Raw genomic sequence first — 23,476 nt, forward strand, 5'->3', positions numbered from 1 at the left:
GGCCTAATTAATCCTAATGGGGTGGTAAACCCGATAAAGAAAACGATATCAACAAAGTATATAAATGTACCCTAACTAGGTCAGACTGGGTACTGATGTGAAAGCTTATAGGCAAATGAGAAACTAGATTCAAATAAATCAGAGATATTTGCATAAATCATGAATTATATCGTACACATAATATCTAAAACACAAATATGCAGATATATAATTATGCATGCATTCATAATGATACTGGATCGATACCAATGGTCGCGCAGTATGATGGACCCGCACGACTAAGTATTAATTTTCAGCATCAGGTGTTCCATATTTTCTTTGCTTGGTCATTTTAATCTCAGAAACAAAATAATTTTTTCAGTCATTTCGATTAGTTTCCTGTATGTTTTTGTTTGTATTGTTGTAGAACAATATGATAACGAGTTATCCCAACAAAGATTAAAAGTATTGGAAATTACCGTATATAAGCAGTGGCTTGGAAATAAGAATTAGTGATCCCCTAAAGCTAACATATCTTTTCGCAGCAGAACCACAATAAACTGAAGCATTATCTTACATGATGCATTATGTTGTTATATGGTCCTATTTCCTTTCCATGGATTGGTGTGCAAACGCTACAAAAGACGGTTTTTTAATGCAGTAAGTTTGTATGGTAAGGCATGCAATTAGAAACAAACAAAAACAGCAGTATTTTAAAGATAAATTTAGTTAAAGTTGACAAATCTACCAGCGAGCAGAAAGCCATTGTGTATTGATGGTGGTGGCTATATACCTAGCACTGTGACATATCAAGTGTATCAGTCCATATCGAGGAGAGGAATACAGAAGGATGGACTTCATTACAATGTATAGGACAGTATTCATCTGGTACATTTAAGTCTTGCTCAGTGTCAACAAGACAAAATATACATAAGAATCGGCAAGGAGTTACATCATATTACCTCACCACGGCCGCAGAATTCGGCGTACAAATCTACATTGTTTGCGGTGAGTGTCATTATTACAATTTCCTTTTTATTTTTTTCTGAATTGGTTATCTTTAGGGTTTTACTTATTGTGCAATTCAGGAATTCGTTCATTTACAAAAGCATTTCATGTTCATTTGATGGTTTACTACTCCTAGTTTTTATATTCAAAGTAAAGGATACCGACTTATCAGCAGAAGTAACTATAACTAGTGCACAGTTGTATAACATCTTATTACATCACCAATACAGTCATCCGGTGATGAATCCGAAAAACGTTTGTATAATGACGTCTAGTATAAATGATTGGAATAGTAGAATATACAAATGCATGGAACATTTTACCCTAAATCAGAATCAGAATGCAGTTGCATTAATGTTTTGCTGAAATATATTTTAAACCAAAATTATTATTAAGGATGGAATGAAATCCTATAAATTCAAAAATCTTCCTTAATTATCAATCAATGATTTTTCAAATCATCAACGTATCCGCGGTTAAGATGACCTGACATATCACCGTAAGCCCTCAACCTCTGGGTCATTTAAAATGCAATATTAGGAAGTTGCCGATGGTAGGTGGTTATCTCCGAGTATTCCGGCATTTATCCACTGTCTAAACCTGGCACGTTCAAAAATGTCCGCGGCTGTTTATATGACGTTATACTAATGAAATCAATTGACCATCAATGCGTCCATTGTATGAAAGCCCCAACTTTTATATTGTGATAAAATAGCCGATGCATATATGTTTGACACTGCTTTTATTTCGAACTAGAGTCTGATTACATGCTGCCGACACAAAAATAGAGTTCTGAGTTCCCTTGGTATAAGCTAAAACACTTCACGGCGGCTGTGTCATAAACAATTCACTGCCGTTTTTTTACGCCAGAGAATCTCGTATCGAGGTGTTTTACGAACAAAGGCTTTAAGCTATATGACCTGAATGAAGAATAGGCGGTACATAGATGGGGTATTCATTCTAATATTTTTTTACTTCTGCATTTTTAAACAATAGTACAAAGCATTGAGATCAGTCCAGTTGTTACTACCGATGGTAAACTATAGATTACGCTTGATAGACATTTTGTTTTCTTTTCAACCAGTTGATATGAGTTAAAAGCGGGAGTCATTGTTTTTGTTTTGTTTTGTTTCGCATTATCATTCAGAGACGTTATCCTATTTGTAAGAGAGGTAGTGATGTTCGTCACCTTATAATGCGGGCATGTAACCGTCTTCATAATATTCTGTCGTAATATATACGTCACTGATTGAATAGTTAACAACACGGTGTTATCTCACTATGTACGAAAAGCGTGAAAGTCATATAAAGACATGCCGTGTTGTTGCCTCTGCCAATCCTGTCAAAGCCAATCTACCTTCACCATCTCTATGATTAAGTGCTTAGCAGGTTTATACTCTAAACAGACTTGGTACTAGACGAAAAAGATGTTTAACAGTCGACTCATGTTTTGGAGAGAGATACGTTTTCTCTATATGCGACGACAAAGTTGTATGTTTTAACCTGTTACATGTCCTTTTGTCGCTACACATGTTGTTTTTGATTGAATGACCTAGGCCGGGTTAAGTCGCGGATTTGTAAGACAGTCGAAAGGCTTTTCTGCAGTGTTCATTTCTATTCCTTGACACAGTTATCCAGTGCGATGATAATAATTTTTAAACATAGCGTATTTGCCTGCTATGCATAGAATTTAAAGTTTACGTCAAATACTAGTTTCCAGGAGGTTTTTATCACCCGGAAAAGTCTTTCCAGCTCAGCGAATTTAATTTCTAAATTTGGTATAATAAACTCTGAATATCAGTCTTTGGGTTTTGATATAAGTGAACATGGTATCAAGAGGGTTAAAAAGCAAATAAGGACATTGATAGAGGGGGTATAAGTAATGGTATAATTGGTTGTAACTGAATAGGTCCATAATACAATGAACCAGAGCAGAACGAAGCCGTGTTGACAGAAGACACCCATCATTCCTCGTGTAAACTTATTTACATTTCAAAACAGACTTCGCTATTAAAGAGACGATGTTTAAGAATAAGTCAAGTCTAGCTATGTAAATCATGGAGAGCCACTAAAATGTTCTCGCGGTTAAAAACGCGATAAGGTTGACATTTAGTGCTGAAAGCACCTCAAGACAGCATATCACAATTTAGACACACTTGTACCGTACCTGGTTATTGCATAACCATTAATAGAGAAAAAGTTATCGAAGGTCCGACCCTCCCATTGATACTAATTTCATATTTCACCTTATTTACGCACTCAATCTCAAATATTCACTCTTGGTAATTAAATTGTTCTTATGCCCTTTGAACTTTCATAACCAACAGGCCTACATTAGATACATCGCGACTACACATTATACAGAGCATATCGAAAGGAGATTCAGCTATCACAACGAGACACCATCTACATCAATCTTGGAATAAACATGCGAAAAGACTTCTCAAAAATGCAAGTGTCCCACAGGTAGACTATCCTTACATAATTGCATTTCACATATTCGAAATGCACATAATTTCTAGTCTGTGTGTTTCAAATTTAAATACATTACCATGTACGATCGGTCGATAAGAAGCTGTTAAATTTATCGAATTTCCGTAATTTTATATTGACAGTTTTTTGGCAAAATTACTTAATTATCAATAGGGTGGATGGTTGGCAAATTGGCGGACATTGACTAGGTGATTAGAACATCAGTTTACTAGTTAAAGAAGTACAAAAGTATATAGATATACCTATGATAAGTGTATGTATTGGGCTTATTATGGCGATAAAATTGAAATATCAGCCTGCATATATACATGTATATGCTATACGTACATACATAACACACTTATCATATTGATTAAATATTTTAAATGTAATTCAAGACAGCTTGAATTAAACATCCTTCATCTATACGTCGATCTAAGAATTAAAAATCAAAACATACAACACTCCTTGGGGATAAATGACAAAAAAGTTTAGCACCCACCTTGGTTTTGTGACTAACTGCTGACCATGTATTGTATATTGTATTAATATACTACTTTTTGGACTGTATTCCTTTACATTGCTATAACTGCCATCTTAAAATTTCAAACCTATCCGAAAGATAACACTTGGTCAGGATCATTCTAGCTCAACCGTATTTGTAGAACTTTGTAGAAATATTTCTTGTGCTTGCGCAAACCTTTTACAAAACGATAGCCATATCAGCCAAGGAAACGCTTGTCCCAACGCCGATAAAAACACATTATGGGCTGCCATTACTTTAACTCCTTACTATTAGTTTTATGTCAATCACACCAATCTCCAGAGGAACTAGAGAAGTTTAAAACAAATTTTTGTTGTTCAAAATAGCTGCTGTGGAAACCATTTTGGATTGCGGACCAACTTGAAATAAAAACACTTAGTCCGACAGGACAACATAAAAATTACTAGAGGGAACTTGGAACCAGCGAACGGACATCGCACAATCTAAGCTATAAATTATCCTGGCCCTTGAGTCAAATGACCAAATATTATAAGACTCTTTCATATGTGGATATGAAGGGTAGAATATCCCTATCCTTCATATCCACTTATGAAAGAGTATTTTTCTTTCATACCTCGACGTTTTATTGCAATTTTACAACCATAATATCACGCCATTTTGAAATGAATTTGAAGAAATCCACGACTGGAAGTTAATTTTCCATACATAAAAATTACGTGATATTTTCAACACAAGTCATATTTTTGTGAAAAAAAAATGTTTAAATTTTTACCGAGGAAATATATATTTTGTTGACGCCGTGACGTCACGATACTTTATTGCATGGGTAGCCATGCAATACAGCCTCAGGCGACATGAGTGTATTGCCCTGGACCAGCCAGTATTACACCTAGGTATGAAGTATGAAAGGAAATATATATTATATAAATAAATCACATCTTTTTTTTTTCACAAATTTGACTGGTTTTACTATAAAAGATGCAAACAACGGAATTTTTGTTGAAAATATCACGTAATTTTTGTGTGAAAAATTGACTTTCAGCCGTGGATTTCTTCGAATTTATTTCAAAATGGCGGGATATTATAGTTGTAAAATTGCAATAAAACGTCGAGGTATGAAAGAAAAATACTCTTTAATAAGTGGATATGAAGGATAGGGATATTCTACCCTCGGGATCACAAAATGTTGCAAAACCCTCGGCAAGCCTCGGGTTTTACTACATTTTGTGACCCTCGAGTAGAATATCCCTATCCTTCATATCCACATATGAAATAGTCTTATAATATATATATATTGGTTAGAAAAATACCATACACCATTATATATATATATTTGTATTTTCATTTTTTTGGACGCCATCAATTTCAATACGCTGACTTCATACTTACCATGTTACACATGAGTAATAAAGATTATAACACTTTTTAATAATCTTTATATACGAAAGTTCACCATCTGTTTATATAGTTCAGTTGGTTCATTTGTCCATAGACCATATTAGCTAATCGATAATTGGTTTGGGGAATAGCCTTCTCACAACAGCCGATGTATTGCATTACATGATCTATATAGCCCATTAATCAGTAGAATATTGTAATACACATGTAAAATATTTTATTGTGGAGAGTTTCACGCACGTAATGGACACTGCGGATATTATCTTCCGATAGGAAGTATCAATATTACACGTCTGATCTTTATTAACTGATTTTATAACGACTTCTGTATATACACACCGTGTAAATTGAATATTTCTGTATCGTATTCTAAATATGCTATGGTTGTTATTATTCCACAGCTTGTGATGGAATTTGAAATTAATGGCATAAAGCTGCTGCTTTAGCATAAATTATAGATACTATTCAATTTTAATATCTTTAGTAAAGGCGGGACGATTGCGTATAGGCATCAGATGACAGAAGCATTTTCTGCGTATGTACATTAATTACGTGCAAATAATGCATTTGGAACCTTTAAAGAGTTGGCAAGGATATATAAAGATTGATTATTTGAAAAATTAAAACTAAGATAACAAACAAAAATTAAATGTATTATGGCCACTGACATGGAATAGCATCAACATATTTGACACATGGTCTCGACGTTTTACTTAATAAATGTCATTTATATTACAGCGTGAACATATGCATGGGCCCCCGTTCTCTGATGTCACATGATATATGAGACAAGATGAAACCATACGAATGTGAGTTATTGATTATTATCTATACTTCAATGCATGGTGAAAAGCACGGTTTAAATTAATTGGATATTGCAAAATCATTCGTTGTTTTACAGGTTCCTTTGTGCATGTCTTTAAATAGTAATATTTGGTTAGAAATATACCATATAGCCGGTTTTTCCGCGGTTTTGGACATTGTTATGATACCAAAACTTTGATCCGCAAAATATTGCAAATTGTTAAATCAATTATATTCTGAAAGCCAAATCGTGAAAAAATTGAACGGCTAGAATAAACTTTTCTGGTCGTTGTATGAATGTCTGTTTGTCATCTATTAACAGCCAGGGTCGTCCAGGGACGGACTCCTCTTCATGAAACGTGTTAATGTCTGTATATTTACATCCATTGTGCTGTTGAATATTTGTCTAATTTCATTGTCCCGTATTACCGTTCGCACCATATTATATAATCGGGTTCATTTTGTGTGTTTTGATAAAGGGGCAGATCGCCTCGGAAATTTGACAATTGTTTTATCCACACGGTTGGAATTACTTCATTGTCCATGATCTCAAAAATTTGAAGTAATTCGTATCCTACAGACTTACGTTTGATGGGATCCCGTGTCGTCTGGAAAATCCTGTTGATATTACTTCTTTGACCCCTATTTATCTCCTATTAACAGCCAGGGTCGTCAAAGGACGGACTCCTCTTCATGCATTGTATTAATTGAATGTCTGTATGTCTTCCCAGGACGGCTTGCCCTTCATATATTGTGTCTGTATGAATATCTTGAAAATATTGAATATTTACGTCTTATCAACAGTCAGGGTCGTTCAAGGACAGCCTTTCCTTCATGCCTTGTGTTTGTATGAATATCTGTAAATTTAATATATTGTCCTATTAACAGCCAGGGTTGTACAGAGACGGCAATCCCTTCATGCATTGTGTTTGTATGAATGTTTGTATATTTACTTCGTCCTATTAACAGCCAGGGTCGTCTAGAGACGGCTTCATATGCATGCATTTACGTCCTATTAACAGCCAGGGTCGTCTAGAGACGGCTTCATATGCATGCATTTACGTCCTATTAAAAGCCAGGGTCGTCTAGAGACGGTCTCCCCTTCATGCATTGTGTTTGTATGAATGTCTGTATATTTACGTCCTATCAACAGCCAGGGTCGTCTAGAGACGGCTTCATATGCATGCATTTACGTCCTATTAAAAGCCAGGGTCGTCTAGAGACGGTCTCCCCTTCATGCATTGTGTTTGTATGAATGTCTGTATATTTACGTCCTAATAACAGCCAGGGTCGTCTAGAGACGGTCTCCCCTTCATGCATTGTGTTTGTATGAATGTTTGTATATTTACGTCCTAATAACAGCCAGGGTCGTCTACAGACGGTCTCCCCTTCATGCATTGTGTTTGTATGAATGTTTGTATATTTACGTCCTAATAACAGCCAGGGTCGTCTAGAGAGGTCTCCCCTTCATGCATTGTGTTTGTATGAATGTCTGTATATTTACGTCCTATTAACCGCCAGGGTCGTCTAGAGACGGTCTCCTCTTCATGCATTGTGTTTGTGTGAATGTCTGTATATTTACGTCCTATTAACAGCCAGGGTCGTCTAGAGACGGTCCCCCCTTCATGCATTGTGTTTGTGTGAATGTCTGTATATTTACGTCCTATTAACAGCCAGGGTCGTCTAGAGACGGTCTCCTCTTCATGCATTGTGTTTGTGTGAATGTCTGTATATTTACGTCCTATTAACAGCCAGGGTCGTCTAGAGACGGTCCTCCCTTCATGCATTGTGTTTGTGTGAATGTCTGTATATTTACGTCCTATTAACAGCCAGGGTCGTCTAGAGACGGTCTCCTCTTCATGCATTGTGTTTGTGTGAATGTCTGTATATTTTGGGAGGCTGTGGTACATGTATGTTGTGTTGTGTCAGCTCTCATTCCAATGATCTTACTTAACAATAACGACAGAGATACCGGATAGCTGACCCCACCCAGTCAAATCATACTAATAAAGTGCGAACAAGTCATCCCACTTTTATAGACCATGGTGAGATTTTCATAGGGTGGATTTTAACACTACACCAAAATCTTGTTAATAGCTAATCCCTCATTTGCAAAAGCGTTGGCCTCTTCGTTTTAAAAATAATCTTATCAAATATACTTCCTCGTGGTCTTTATTCATTTTTTAGATTTAATATGGTGGAAATAAACATTTATAATTTATTTGTACTGCTGTATAAAATTCCATTCTCGTGAAGGTAAAGTGATCATAGTCACACAGGTGTTTATTTACATGAATTCGAAATAACCAAACAGGCCGAAACACTCATCTCATTTGATCACACATACCTCGTTGTACTGGAAATGCATAAATTATCTTACAGCAGATACATTTTTACTATGAACAATCTAAGGATATTGTTCGTGCTTTTTTGTCGGTATGGTAGACACTTTTTTAAAGGTGTACAGTTTGATTTTCCTTATGATTGCAATCATATGAAGTATGAAGTAAAGGAGTACTTGAATCAGTATATCAGTTAAGACCTAGAATAGAAAAACAAAAAATAATATAACAAATAGAATATTCGTTGTTTCTTGATGATTAACAGTTATATTACGTTTCGTGATTTGTTTACTTTTATATTGTTCACTTCATTCGATGAAATATAACTGTCATTATTATACCTTACTTTCATTTAGAATGTTCTAATTGGATTTATCACATGACATTGCATAAGTTAGATATCTCCCCGGAAATTGACGTCGTCTGCATCGTTAACCAACAGTCCGACAATTATGCAACATTGTTGGGAAACATTTTTGAGTTCTTAAACCAGACTAATAACAAATAAATGGATTTATTAGAATTTTGTTCGGTATAATAAAATAATTATGTCCCTATGGCTATGACTTCACCCTCGAGAAAATAACTATTTCCAGGGAGACAATTCTCGATGTATCCCTCCACAGAGGGCTATAACGTATATTATTATACCTCACCGATGAGTCACAGTCGCTGATTTGTCGAGAGACGTCACGTGTGCGGGCGACAAAACATCGTGTATCCCGCTGAACGTCATGTTCAAAAATCATGTTTCCCCCATGCGAAACCTCTCTTACGTTTAGCAAGAGTTGTCGTTCGTGTAACGGAACTCTCCGAGGTATTCCAATAACAAAAAAAAAAAAAAATGGATGGCAGACGACGCTTCCGTCTGCCTTTGACCGACGAATTTAGTAATATTTTTATGATAAAAGATACAGATAACACAATTACACTCGATGTAATGTTTATATGATGTAACATGCTAAAGGGAATTGATTTGGGCTGAAAGATACGGTATGTTTATCTTATTAATGAACAATACCTGTAACATTAGCCCAACACGTCAACAGTGTTTTGGGCAAAAAACTTAAGTCTAGCCATTAAGTTGGACTTGTATTCTAGCGCGAGAAAAACTTTGTTCGGTATAATAAACAATTCAATGCCCTAGCGGTAGGGAGACATGACGCTTTGTTTACCCAAGACGCTCCACCGGTGACGAATCATAGTTATTCTCTATCAAAAACAGGAGCAGGCGATTTAGTATTTTTCTTCAGTTAAAGAAGTTTCTTACTTTACACCAATACCACCATTAAAAAGTTTGATCTTCTTTAATTTCCAGATAAAAATATAAAAAAAATATAGTTAATTGCCTTCAAAAAGAATCCACGGCACTATGCCCTTTATTATGGAATGGAGTACTGATTACGATTAAACGTAAGATATTGTTCAAAAGATGCGTTTCGTGACCAATGGGCAATATCCAACATATATAAGTACATTTGTATGTAAAATGAGATTCACAGTTTATATATATTATATCGACGACCAGCTGTTGTATAGACGTAAACTTCACAGGTGTACCGTTATCTTGTCAAAATGAGTAATAAACGCTATGAGATCAATATCTGCAGCAGGTGTACGTATGATATGTTCCTATAATAATGATCAACATGTGGTATTAAATTATAAATGATACTTCTAATTATTCTTTTGACCCTCTAAACGTCTGATCTCCCCTTAGTGAACTTCATTTCCAAACAAACGCTACAATGATATATTTTGAATCGTTTTCTAACGAAAAATGTATTAAAATAAGATATACAAAACTTTCTAGGACATTCTAATTATGCTAAGAACACAATGAATTCATAAACAAACACTTTAGGATAGATACACATAGTAAATTATTCGCTAGACATTGCTTATAACAAAAATATAAGCACTTTCAACGTGTCAAATGCGCCTACATATAACTCTTCTTGGATTTGTCCGTGATACGTACGGCAGTTCCTTTAATACTGATTTAGTGACTTTCACAAGATCTTGCTAAAAGATTAATGATTCCCGATATATTAGTAAGGCCGAGAGTCGTTATAAATCGATGGTAATTAGTTTGCTTTGATTTTATATTGCAAATCAATAGTTAAGGTTATAAATAAATTAAAGCTAAAACGGAAAACAATCGATTTGTTTATCGTTCTTTTTCTATTATAATAGCTTCTGCAGTATTCGTTAAGTAAGCATTGTTATCTGAGCCGGTGTTAATTTTCGTATGACTAGGACAAGGCATTGGAATGATGTCAACCAAGGAATCACAAAAATCCATAACATAAAAGCCAATATTTACCGAATAATAATGATCATATCATGACTTTACAACAGCAAGAAACGTAAGTTATCAACCTCCTGAAATATTGAATACATTGAGAAGAATTCAGACTACGTACTTACAGTACCATTATACGTATCCGCAGGAATTCTGAAAAAATAAATATTGATACATAATACAGACATAAGACTAAATAGAAGTCAAGATGGGCGGTAAGGTTTAGGAAACTTTTAATACAAAATCAAATATATACCGTATATATTGAACATATCGGAAGTGGTCCCATTTTGGTCCTACTCAGCAACAATCATTACTCCTATGACGACAAGTTTCAAATGGAGGCAAGCTCACAAGCGTCGACTTTCATCAATTGCTGTACCGAAGTCACAATAATTACAAATATTATTGATATAACTTAACTAAATCTACAAATACTAACACTATCGAGGTCAAATCTAACTTAAAATTACCTTTTAATCAGATAGTATTGTAACTTTAATGCTATTACCAGCTATTGAACGGCTTTACTGTCTCAACTTATGTTTAACTCTATCTACAACAAGAATGGTATCAAAAGCATATTAGTAAAATTATACAATAACATATTTATGTATATGATTATGCAGGATTCTTATTCTCATATTATTTTTATTTGAGATTTATGAAACGAGTCTCTTTGCGATCCTTTGAAATAAAAAAAAAAACAAAACTTCGAGACGAGTTTTATAAAAAAAATCATATGAACTGAATAGAAATTCAAGATATTTTTTCACTTAACAACAGCAACCTTAAACTCGGAGAATTTCAACGTCTTCCTCGTATCGCGATGCCACGTCAATTCCTTGATTCTGTCATGACTTCACGATGAATGGTTTATTGTCAAGCAAAATGACTAGTTATTTTGCAGATTATGTGATAAAATTTATATTGAATTGCTACATCGGGAAACAATGTGATTTCACAACAATTTCAAGTCACATATCTATATGATTTTGTTAATATTCCCTGTACCAAAAATAGTTAGTTATAATACAGGCCAACACTTTTATCTGTTATAGGGAAATGGCGTTACGCCATTTTGTTTTGCGACTGTGTATTGGTGTTTGGAGTATATTTCTGTGTAGACATGCCGAGTTCATTACAAGTGGATTTCGTGTCCGGAGAGGTAAGTGAAACTTTGATTCTTATTTTATCTATTAGAACATTCTTTTTGAAAGCAGGCTCTTGTTATTTAAACTACAATACCTAATATTATCAGAACTAAACTAACTTTCATTCTTAACACAGGTTTTGTCATCATATTTGCTTATATTTACAGCACAGAGAATAAATAATTGACTGGAAATATGTTGTCAGAATCCAAACCTCTATCTATTTCTTTGTTTGTAGGAGATGCATTGTCAGTCTAACGAAAGCATGATAACTGGAGGCTGTTGTGACACCTGTCTGGGACTCGGACCCACGCACTATAACTTACTTCATTCTTTTCTCTACTGGACGTATGTATTACCAACAGGGATATCTAATATTTGTAAGAGGAGAAATGGGTAATGCAAGGTCATGAAAGCTGTCGGAGAAATGTAGTTATCACAGGAAAGTTGCCAGCAATGGGCATTGACGTCTTCGCATACGGTTAAGGTTATTTAAGGATGGTCATCCCTGTATGAGACGTGTCGCGTGTGATATATGGGTCAGTGTTGGGAAACCGTGGTATGTCAAGATGTGTATTCTTGAAAAAGTGAAACTCTTTCCCATTTTACAATTCTATATCACCGAAGCACACAACCAAAGACAGCAAATAGCACATCCCAACTGGATATATTATACTGACAACGGGAAAACTATCTCCATTTTGGCTGATCCTTTACAACGCCAACACTTTTAAACCCTTATATCTTACATCTTTTATGTTAATGTGATGGACACAGGGGACAAACCTCTATCCACTTCTGGTTTAATCCTTAATCTTTATACTTCAAATAAACGCAAAAATGCCAATTTCTTCAGTCGATCATCACGTGTATGAACTTGAATGTAATACCCAATGCAATGTTGATGATATCGAGGTTATCGATATTCCATGAAATGACTGATTGTTTTGTTTTCCAGATCATCGGTGCTGTCACTTTTATCAGGATATGTAATAGATAGAATGGGAAATAGAGGTATGTGTTGCGATTGAAGGCTATTCTATATACTATTAGATTTAAAACATGCTACAGAAAACTTTTACCATTGATATATTTGCATAGAACGACTTTTGGTTTTAAATATTTTGCAGTTTTCTCTAAATCCATAACATTTATCTTAGATTACCATGTAATGACAAAAAAGTTGTCGGTTAGTAAATATATTTCCTGGACTTGGAAATAGTTGATGTAAAAACTAACGGCATGGTGAAACAATCAGTAAAATTGAGAATAGTACACAAACCAGGTTCTCCTGAACAGTGAGCGCCCTTCCCGTCATCGTCATGCAAATTTTGTAAAGTCATATGCATTCTATTGAAGTCGCAATCATAAACGACTATCAGTTGTCATAATGACACCAAAATATTAATTAATGAATTAATGTTAGAATTAGAAAAGACAAACTATTGTTTACACTAATTTATCTTGCTGTGTCATGTGTTTCAGTATCTGCTGTGTTGATAATCATTCTGACATCCCTAGGATCAAACCTATTTGCTATTGCTGGAACTGAGGTACTCCGGAATACCTCAGCTATGTTCCCGCTAATGATATTGGGAAGAATGCTTCTTGGATTTGGAGATGGTCCGATGAGAAGTGAGGCTTTATGTGACATTGAAAGTTAGATTATTAATACTGAAGTCATAATTCATAAATATATTACTGCAATTAAACATGTAACAAACAGGCAATATTTGCTTTTTAATTTAGATTTACACATTTATAATACAGCTTGCTTGAAGTTTTTTTCTCACTCGTTTCGTTTTTATTGGGCAAACTAGCTGAACGGATAGTGGTAGTGGGATACCATTTTAGGCAGTTCTATCACTGGTAGTGGGATACTATTTTAGGTAGATCTATCACTGTAGTGGATGCATTTAGTGTTCTATCAGTGTAGATACCATTTTAGGTAGTTCTATCAGTGATAGTCGGATACCATTTTAGGTAGTTCTATCAGTGATAGTGGGATACCATTTTAGGTAGTTCTATCAGTGGTAGTGGGATCCATTTTAGGTAGTTCTATCAGTGGTAGTGGGATACCATTTTATGTTCTATCAGTGGTAGTGGGATACCATTTAGGTTCTATCAGTGGTAGTGGGATACCATTTTAGGTAGTTCTATCAGTGGTAGTGGGATACCATTTTAGGTAGTTATCAGTGTAGTGGGATACCATTTTAGTTTTAGTGGTAGTGGATACCTTTAGTTCTATCAGTGGTAGTGGGATACCATTTTAGGTAGTTCTATCAGTGGTAGTGGGATACCATTTTAGGTAGTTCTATCAGTGGTAGTGGGATACCATTTTAGGTAGTTCTATCAGTGGTAGTGGGATACCATTTTAGGTAGTTCTATCAGTGGTAGTGGGATACCATTTTAGGTGTTCTATCAGTGGTAGTGGGATACCATTTTAGGTAGTTCTATCAGTGATAGTGGGATACCATTTTAGGTAGTTCTATCAGTGGTAGTGGGATACCATTTTAGGTAGTTCTATCAGTGGTAGTGGGATACCATTTTAGGTAGTTCTATCAGTGGTAGTGGGATACCATTTTAGGTAGTTCTATCAGTGGTAGTGGGATACCATTTTAGGTAGTTCTATCAGTGGTAGTGGGATACCATTTTAGGTAAGTCTATCAGTGGTAGTGGGATACCATTTTAGGTAGTTCTATCAGTGGTAGTGGGATACCATTTTAGGTAGTTCTATCAGTGATAGTGGGATACCATTTTAGGAGTTCTATCAGTGTAGTGGGATACCATTTTAGGTAGGTAGTTCTATCAGTGGTAGTGGGATACCATTTTGGTATTCTATCAGTGTAGTGGATCCATTTTAGGTGTTCTATCAGTGGTAGTGGGATACCATTTTTAGGTAGTAGTCTATCAGTGATAGTGGGATACCATTTTAGTGTTTATTAGTGGGATACCATTTTAGGTGTTCTATCAGTGATAGTGGGATACCATTTTAGGTGTTCTATCAGTGGTAGTGGGATACCATTTTAGGTGTTCTATCAGTGATAGTGGGATACCATTTTAGGTAGTTCTTCTGGGATACCAGTCAGTATATGTGGGATACCATTTTAGGTAGTTCTATCTATCAGTGAGTGGGATACCATTTTAGGTATTTATCAGTGTAGTGGGATACCATTTTAGGTAGTTCTATCAGTGGTAGTGGGATACCATTTTAGGTAGTTCTAATCAGTGATAGTGGGATACCATTTTAGGTAGTTCTATCAGTGATAGTGGGATACCATTTTAGGTAGTTCTATCAGTGGTAGTGGGATACCATTTTAGGTAGTTCTATCAGTGGTAGTGGGATACCATTTTAGTGGGTAGTCTATCTATCAGTGATAGTGGGATACCATTTTAGGTAGTTCTATCAGTGATAGTGGGATACCATTTTAGGTAGTTCTATCAGTGGTAGTGGGATACCATTTTAGGTAGTTCTATCAGTGGTAGTGGGATACCATTTTAGGTAGTTCTATCAGTGGTAGTGGGATACCATTTTAGGTAGTTCTATCAGTGGTAGTGGGATACCATTTTAGGTAAGTCTATCAGTGGTAGTGGGATACCATTTTAGGTAGTTCTATCAGTGGTAGTGGGATACCATTTTAGGTAGTTCTATCAGTGGTAGTGGGATACCATTTTAGGTAGTTCTATCAGTGGTAGTGGGATACCATTTTAGGGTTTATAGTTCTATCAGTGATCAGTGATAGTGGGATACCATTTTAGGTAGTTCTATCAGTGATAGTGGGATACCATTTTAGGTAGTTCTATCAGTTAGTTACCATTTTAGGTGTTCTATCAGTGTATGGGATACCATTTTAGGTATTCTATCAGTGTAGTGGGATAGTAGTCTTCAATTTAGGTAGTTCATCAGTGATAGTGGATAGTGGGATACCATTTTAGGTAGTTCTATCAGGTAGTGGGATACCATTTTAGGTAGTTCTATCAGTGATAGTGGGATACCATTTTAGGTAGTTCTATCAGTGTAGTGGGATACCATTTTAGGTAGTTCTATCAGTGTAGTGGGATACCATTTTAGGTAGTTCTATCAGTGTAGTGGGATACCATTTTAGTGTTCTATCAGTGGAGTGGATACCATTTTAGGTAGTTCTATCAGTGTAGTGGGATACCATTTTAGGTAGTTCTATCAGTGGTAGTGGGATCCATTTTAGGTAGTTCTATCATACCATTTTAGGTGTTCTAGTGGGATACCATTTATCAGTGGTAGTGGATACCATTTGTAGTCATTTTATTTTAGGTAGTTCTATCAGTTACCATTTATAGTCAGTGGTAGTGGGATACCATTTAGGTAGTTCTATCAGTGGTATGTGGATCCATTTTAGGTAGTTCTATCAGATGTATTAGTGGTAGGGATACCATTTTAGGTAGTCTATCATGGGTGGGTACCATTTAGGTAGTCTATCAGTGTAGTGGGATACCATTTTAGGTAGTTCTATCAGTGGTAGTGGGATACCATTTTAGGTAGTCTATACATGGTAGTGGGATACCATTTTAGGTAGTCTATCAGTGTAGTGGGATACCATTTTAGGTAAGTTCTATCAGTGGTAGTGGGATACCATTTTAGGTAGTTCTATCAGTGGTAGTGGGATACCATTTTAGGTAGTTCTATCAGTGGTAGTGGGATACCATTTTAGGTAGTTCTATCAGTGGTAGTGGGATACCATTTTAGGTAAGTCTATCACTGGTAGTGGGATGCCATTTTAGGTAGTTCTATCAGTGGTAGTGGGATACCATTTTAGGTAGTTCTATCAGTGGTAGTGGGATACCATTTTAGGTAGTTCTATCAGTGGTAGTGGGATACCATTTTAGTAGTCTATCAGGTGGGATACCATTTTAGTAGTCTATATGTTATCAGTGGTAGTGGGATACCATTTTAGGTAGTTCTATCAGTGATAGTGGGATACCATTTTAGGTGTTCTATCAGTGGTAGTGGGATACCATTTTAGGAAGTTCTATCAGTGGTAGTGGGATACCATTTTAGGTAGTTTATCAGTGGTAGTGGATACCATTTAAGTTCTATCAGTGGTAGTGGGATACCATTTTAGGTAAGTCTATCAGTGGTAGTGGGATACCATTTTAGGTAGTTCTATCAGTGATAGTGGGATACCATTTTAGGTAGTTCTATCAGTGGTAGTGGGATACCATTTTAGGATCGTTCGTGTTTGAATCTCTATCTGAATCTGACAGTCACAATGCTTGTCCTCACTGTCCCGTTTCTTTGTAGTCGTACAGGACCGTGTAGTCGCTCACTGGTTCGCCGAGGATTCTGTTCTAGCGGTCAGTTTGGTCATTCTAACACGTCGGGGTGGTACATTACTTAACTTCTTAGTGACAGCTAATATCGCCGTCCAGTTCGGCTTTGTGTGGTCTCTCTGGATTGGTAAGTAACACGAAATATTTATGTGGAAATACATACATGTAAAACATTGTCAACACTAATCTCCTAATAAGGAGGAAATAAAGATTGCCTGACTGCAATATGTATATATAGACCAATACATGATTTATATGTATTAAAGATGGAAAATTTAAGAAAACAATAGTTCACACTAGTCAAAATTCATTAAAATGAAGACATTCTATGAAAAAAGAATGAATAGGAATAAGTCCCTGTGATCAAAATATGATTTGTAACAGATATATAGCGAGAATTTGCCTAATCAGTGAACTTTTACTCTCTTGAACGATGTATGTGATAATCAAATTAAAACACCGAACTAAAAATGAAATTGGCAATTGGTTTGATAGAAAAGGGAGCTAACTCGTATGCTATTATATTACATACTTATATTTCTTACGTTAGTATGGTTTGGGATAAATTATTACAAGATAAACTGTTTACTTTTACTAATCGGTTTCCTATAACATTCGACACCCTAATTTGTTCTTTCCGCCGCAATTATGTGACATGCAAATCTCAAAATTGATAAAAGAATGAAACGTTACCCGTTATGGCTTTTGGAATCACTATAATATCTCGCTGAATAAAACCATGTCGTCCTCATGGCGTTTCACTCATAATTTTTATTTAATTCTAGGAGCAATAATCTGTTCCATGGGTATCCTCGCTGCATTCTGGATGGCTTATCTTGACGCTCGAGGAACCAAAAAACTAGACGCAGAGTCCCAAAAACAGATGGCTAGTAGACCTATTGTAAGTTACCATTGATTGAGGCACGTGAAGAAAACAAACTGTAAAATAAAAACCTCATAGCAAATCAAGAGAAACGGGCACATGTAGTTTACAATGTTAGTAAGAGGGAAATACAGTGTACTTCCTTTGCATGCAATATTACACCATAGCCAAAATGTCAACATAAGTTCATATGTTTCAGAAAATTACTGACATTACTAGTATACCCAAGACGTTTTGGATACACGTGTCCATGATTGGATTTCACTTCTGCTCATTCTTCTCTTTCGTAGCCAATGCATCGTAAGTATGGCGGGTAGTGATACGGTCTAGGTAAGAATACAATTATGTAAATCTATAAATAGTCTTCATTATGTTTTAGTTAAGTATTTTTAATTACAATAGAAATGTATGGAATTGCATGTGTGTAAGCTTTTAAAAGCCGTGGTCAAAGATCAATTATCTAAAAGAAATACAGAATTAAAATGAAATGTGTACTGCAACATGCAGTTTAACCTCTATCAAAAGACACAAAAATAGAAAGGAACACCTCATATCCTTATAAAGACTCAACTTGATAAATCGAAAAAGTAACATAAAAAACTAATGAAGATACGATACTTGACATACACTTTGGTCGTTTTATTGAAGATACGATACTTATCATACACTTTGGTCGTTTTATTTATTCTTCGTGGATTACTCGAATAGAATAATTTAATAGAGACTATGTTTTATCTGTGTCACCATCTGAATTTATGATAACACAAACATTACAGTCTTTCCAAATGTTATTCAGCATTTTTCCTATCAAATAAGATATTTATATTATACCAGTAGTTCAATTATGATGATTTACATTATGTAAATTGTGGATTAGTTAATTATTGTTTAGCTATTAAATATGTTTTATATGTGATGCCTATCCCCGTTCTCAGTTTTTTGTTTTGTTTTGTTTTGTATTCTATGCTGGTTTGCTATGGCTGTAAATTACCGATTAAAACTATTAAGAACCAAGTTTTTTTTATTATGGAGATATTTTTTTTCTTCAGACAGTACATTCAGCTGAGGCATGGCTACTCTAAAGTTATGGCGTCCTATGTGACCGGGGCGGCTTACATTGGGCCGGTGTTCCTAGCTCCTTTAGTCGCACTATTACTGGTATGTTTATCTGAACGTTTAACGTCTTCTCTTTTAGACGGGTCATCACAATGAAATAATGTTATAGTTTTTTTTTAAATTTATTTTTTATTCATTTTCAAAAGTTTTGTACATACAAATACTATACAACATATATGAATGATGTATATTGGAGTTAATTTAGTTAATACAAAAGTAGTCATGTATACTCATAATATACATCAATCAATGGACAACACATTTACACTAACAAACTCACTGATAATTTATAGAGGATACGTTCTCAAACATTGAAATTTTAAGGTAATATACATTGTAAAGTATCAGAGAGATGCAGGACACACATACATACATACAAGGTACCTCTGACAAACCTAGGTCTAATATTTATTTTAAGTTTTTATTGGTTTTTGTGTATGTTTTTAATGTTTTAAAATTTAAAATTGGAGCCAAAGTTGTATTTCTGTTGTGACCTGTTGTTTATTTTTTTTATGTTACTATTAATTATTAAAATTTTATGAGCTTTCAGTTTAAATTTGATGTGGTTTTTTAAACCAATTAGGCAAAGATCTGCTTCAAGACATTTACAGTTATAAATATATTGTTTTGTTAAAAGTAAGATTAAGTTGTCTAAATTAAAATGTGAATGTTTATTGTTAACTTTCTTGCCAAATATAAATTCCTGTTTACTGAATCTAAGTCCTAGATTTTTTGTAATAATTGCTATTCTCAGTTGTTCTACCAGCTTTGATGTTTTATCACAGTCCCATAGTATGTGTGTTATGGTTTCTGGAGAAGTTCTACAAAATATACATATGTTATTATCCGCTTTACCTTTTCTAGGTAAAAATATCTTCGTAGTCAGGATTCTATGATTTATTCTATATTGTAGCCACTGAAGTTTTGAACTTGTACATGTGTTAAAAGGGTGTTTATAAATCTTTTTCCAATCTTCTTCATTTAGATTAAAAGTTTGATTCCATTTATTTTGAGCTGTAGGTTATATATATATAGTATGCATTTTTTTTACAAATTTGAAAGATAGTTTATATAGTCTAATAAATTTCAGAGGAAAAGTTTGTGAATTTTTGAGTTTAGATAAAGGATTTGTTTGTGTAATGATAGAACACAGTCGTTTCCTCTGTGAACAAAATCGTGCGTTTATGATTCAGGTACGATCATCAGTACACATGGCATTTCAGTGTCAAATGAATTAAACAAACCATGCAGAAAATAAATTGTAATGTCGTTTCCTATTTTAGAAAAGGATAGATTGTAATGGTTTGGTAGCGACCTGCGCCACTGTGTTTAGTATACCCATTTATCTACTGTTGGCCTACTGTCCGTCTATACCACCGGCTGTACTGACAATAGCCATCGGCGCTGTATATACATTTGATGTTGTAAGTATTCATGTACTACCAATATATATCATTATTGTCAAATCTAGAATAACAGACGGATTATTATTTTGTAATTGTATTTATACTTCTTGATATTTGCTAAAATTGCGGTTTTACAGGTCTGCGTCAAAGTAGTTTCATGTTATGTACTTCAAATGTTTTAAACAATTCTATATAATTTTGCAGTTCATGACATAATGAATGAACATAAATAATCATTTAGTCGTTAATGCCATAGAAAGAAAGAGCGTATCATTTACTCATCTGCCATTGCAATAAAGTGCACAAGTAAACTAGTTTGTTATACTTTAAATGACAGATTATAATGTGGCAAGTGACAATCAATCTGCTACCTCCTGCTGTGTTTGGGACGGGTGCAGGTATAGGAGTATTTATAATGAGATTTTCCATTGGTCTCATGAATTTGGCAGTGGGAACAATAGTCGAGGATAAGAATGGGTAAGTATTTGTATGGATTTCTGAGCTTGTAATCAATTGGTCACCAGCTTGCGCGCAGCGTGTTTATCAGGCTGTTCCAAATGTAAATCAAATACATAAGAGTCATAGATATCATACCATAATCGAGATTATTAAGAGGGAATCCCACTTAATCTGAGTCGCTGAGTGCTGAATTAAACGACATTATTAGGAAATATATGTTCATGTGTATACCTTTTTCATTGCAATGAAAAGTTGAATTCATATACAAATGTATATTTACTTATATAGATGAATTGAAATGTTCACAAGGAACTTGATTAAATGTATTGAAAAAGCGACGAAGCGCCTTAATTAGTCTCGCTCATTATCGCCCAATTTCAATCACCTTTCGACACTGAGCATGTAACTGCAAACCACGTGATTTTGGCGAGAGACAAGTCTACTCCTAACGATTATATAAACTCCAGAATTATATTATGAACCTGTTTTCAGTATTACCTATGTCTTGACTACATACTTTCAATTTTAAAGTGTTTAAACTATTTTTCAGCCGTGATTATGAGCAACAGATACATGCATACCAAAATGCTCTTTTATTGATGACAGCTGTTTCAATCATGTCTGTTGCCTCTGGTATTTTGTTAAATATATTGGATATACGAAACGTAAGTCACGAATTAAACCAATAGTAATACCAAACATGTGTCAAATTTATTTAAATTAGTAATACTTTACTGATTTTTCATTTTGCTTTAATGATTGCAGTGTTTGTTAGAAGAAGAAAAATGATTTTTTCGTCATAATATCATTGATTTTTGTAATGATCAAATGTAGTATATAACAGACTAATCCTAAACCGAAAAGTTTTAGTATTGGCGTATTGTGGCTATGAAACGCAATGTGGGTGATTTTGATGCTGTGATTGCAGGATTTTGTATCAATTTGGTTCTATTTCTAGGGTGATGGAGTCAATAAACGATTTATTAAGATCAAAGAAGTGGAAATGTCTGACACTACAGAACTCGTCATGGCTGACAAACTAAATAAACAGTACACCAGTAACGGCATCGAGGACGGGAAATTTGAGGAACATTGATACGGATGTTGGCAAAACCTCCTTCACAAACAGTTACATTTAAAAATAGCTGCGCAAATCGTGTGATAATTTATGTACTACTGCTATTATTAGGCATTTTACGCTAAATCATCGAAACGAGATAAAGTAGAAGAACATCAATGGGATATTTGAGACACAATTTTTAAAGGGCAGCATATTTCATTATTGGCGTGTTTTTCAGCTCGCTCTAAACGAAAGGGAGGGAACTCGTGAAATCACCAACACTTAATCTAAAGGCTGCTGTTTAAGAAAGGAATGGATCATAACCTGCTGAATCTGCTACGACATACCTACATATTTCTTAAAACTTTTCAGAACCTGATAAAATTAAAACTTTTAAACTACACATCTTTCGTCTTCTAATTTTTCAAGCACATTAATTTTCAGGAGCGAGGAGGATATATTATCATAATGCAAAATTATATAAAAGCAGTAGAGATCATGTTTGAATGATTAGTACATGATTTGGCGTATAAAGGATAAACATGTAAAAAAAAAAGAAAAACAATCTAAATGTTTCAATAAGTTTACGTTTCGTTCATCATTAGTAAAAGTAATGTAAGTATGAGGCATTTTATACATAAATATTTACAAGTGGGCGCTGTAGCAGATGTAGGAACGAAAGAGTAGATTATCGACATAGAAATATTGTCTAACAAGTTCGATAAATTCTGAACACTTCCTGCCAGTTGCCTGTACAATTAACAACTTTGCGAAAGGATTGAACTTTTCCGTCAATGATAAAATGGAGTGATAGCAGGTACCATTAAAACTTGTTTTATTTTTTAAGAAAAAAGCAATATAATTAAGTCTATGTTTGGGATCATGATATGGAGTAAAGTTGAAATCACTCAAACCATTACCTATTGGCTGATTTGAGACATTTGAGAGAAGAAAGTATTCGAGTAAGTATCTATTACAAGATTTCAGTTTAAGTAATCGCACCAGATACAGAAAGAACGAATGGGATTTTGACATTCATTTTTAACACATTTGTACTGAAAATAATATTGTTTGGATAAAAGTCTTTTTAGACAAATATGAAGAGCAATAAATCCAGTTCGCATCATTTCATATGAATCTGAACTTCAAAAATATGTTGTAGGCCTGTCACTGTAAACTATCCTAGGCACGTTCTTAACAGAGAATAGTTCTTAAAGCTGACAATGCAAGTTAAAATTATTAAATGATTTTTTTTTAAATAAGTATACTCGAATTTCA

The 23,476-nt window shown here is 34.6% G+C and overlaps 1 protein-coding gene across 1 annotated transcript; it reads left to right on the top strand.

Annotated features, from left to right (window-relative positions):
- Positions 1 to 677: 677 nt before the first annotated feature.
- LOC138322820 (lysosomal dipeptide transporter MFSD1-like) lies at positions 678 to 22,601 on the top strand. The gene is made up of 14 exons (XM_069266945.1): positions 678 to 987; positions 6,101 to 6,171; positions 11,875 to 11,981; positions 12,206 to 12,315; positions 12,926 to 12,981; positions 13,453 to 13,602; positions 17,246 to 17,401; positions 18,060 to 18,175; positions 18,357 to 18,457; positions 19,207 to 19,315; positions 20,557 to 20,697; positions 21,017 to 21,156; positions 21,689 to 21,803; positions 22,097 to 22,601. Exons 2-14 carry the CDS (start codon positions 6,156 to 6,158, stop codon positions 22,232 to 22,234), a joined length of 1,455 nt encoding a protein of 484 aa, XP_069123046.1. The 5' UTR covers positions 678 to 987; positions 6,101 to 6,155; the 3' UTR covers positions 22,235 to 22,601.
- The last annotated feature ends 875 nt before the right edge of the window (positions 22,602 to 23,476 follow it).

The sequence above is a fragment of the Argopecten irradians genome, chromosome 5 (genome assembly GCF_041381155.1).
Source record: "Argopecten irradians isolate NY chromosome 5, Ai_NY, whole genome shotgun sequence".
In the NCBI taxonomy this organism is placed as follows: domain Eukaryota; kingdom Metazoa; phylum Mollusca; class Bivalvia; order Pectinida; family Pectinidae; genus Argopecten; species Argopecten irradians.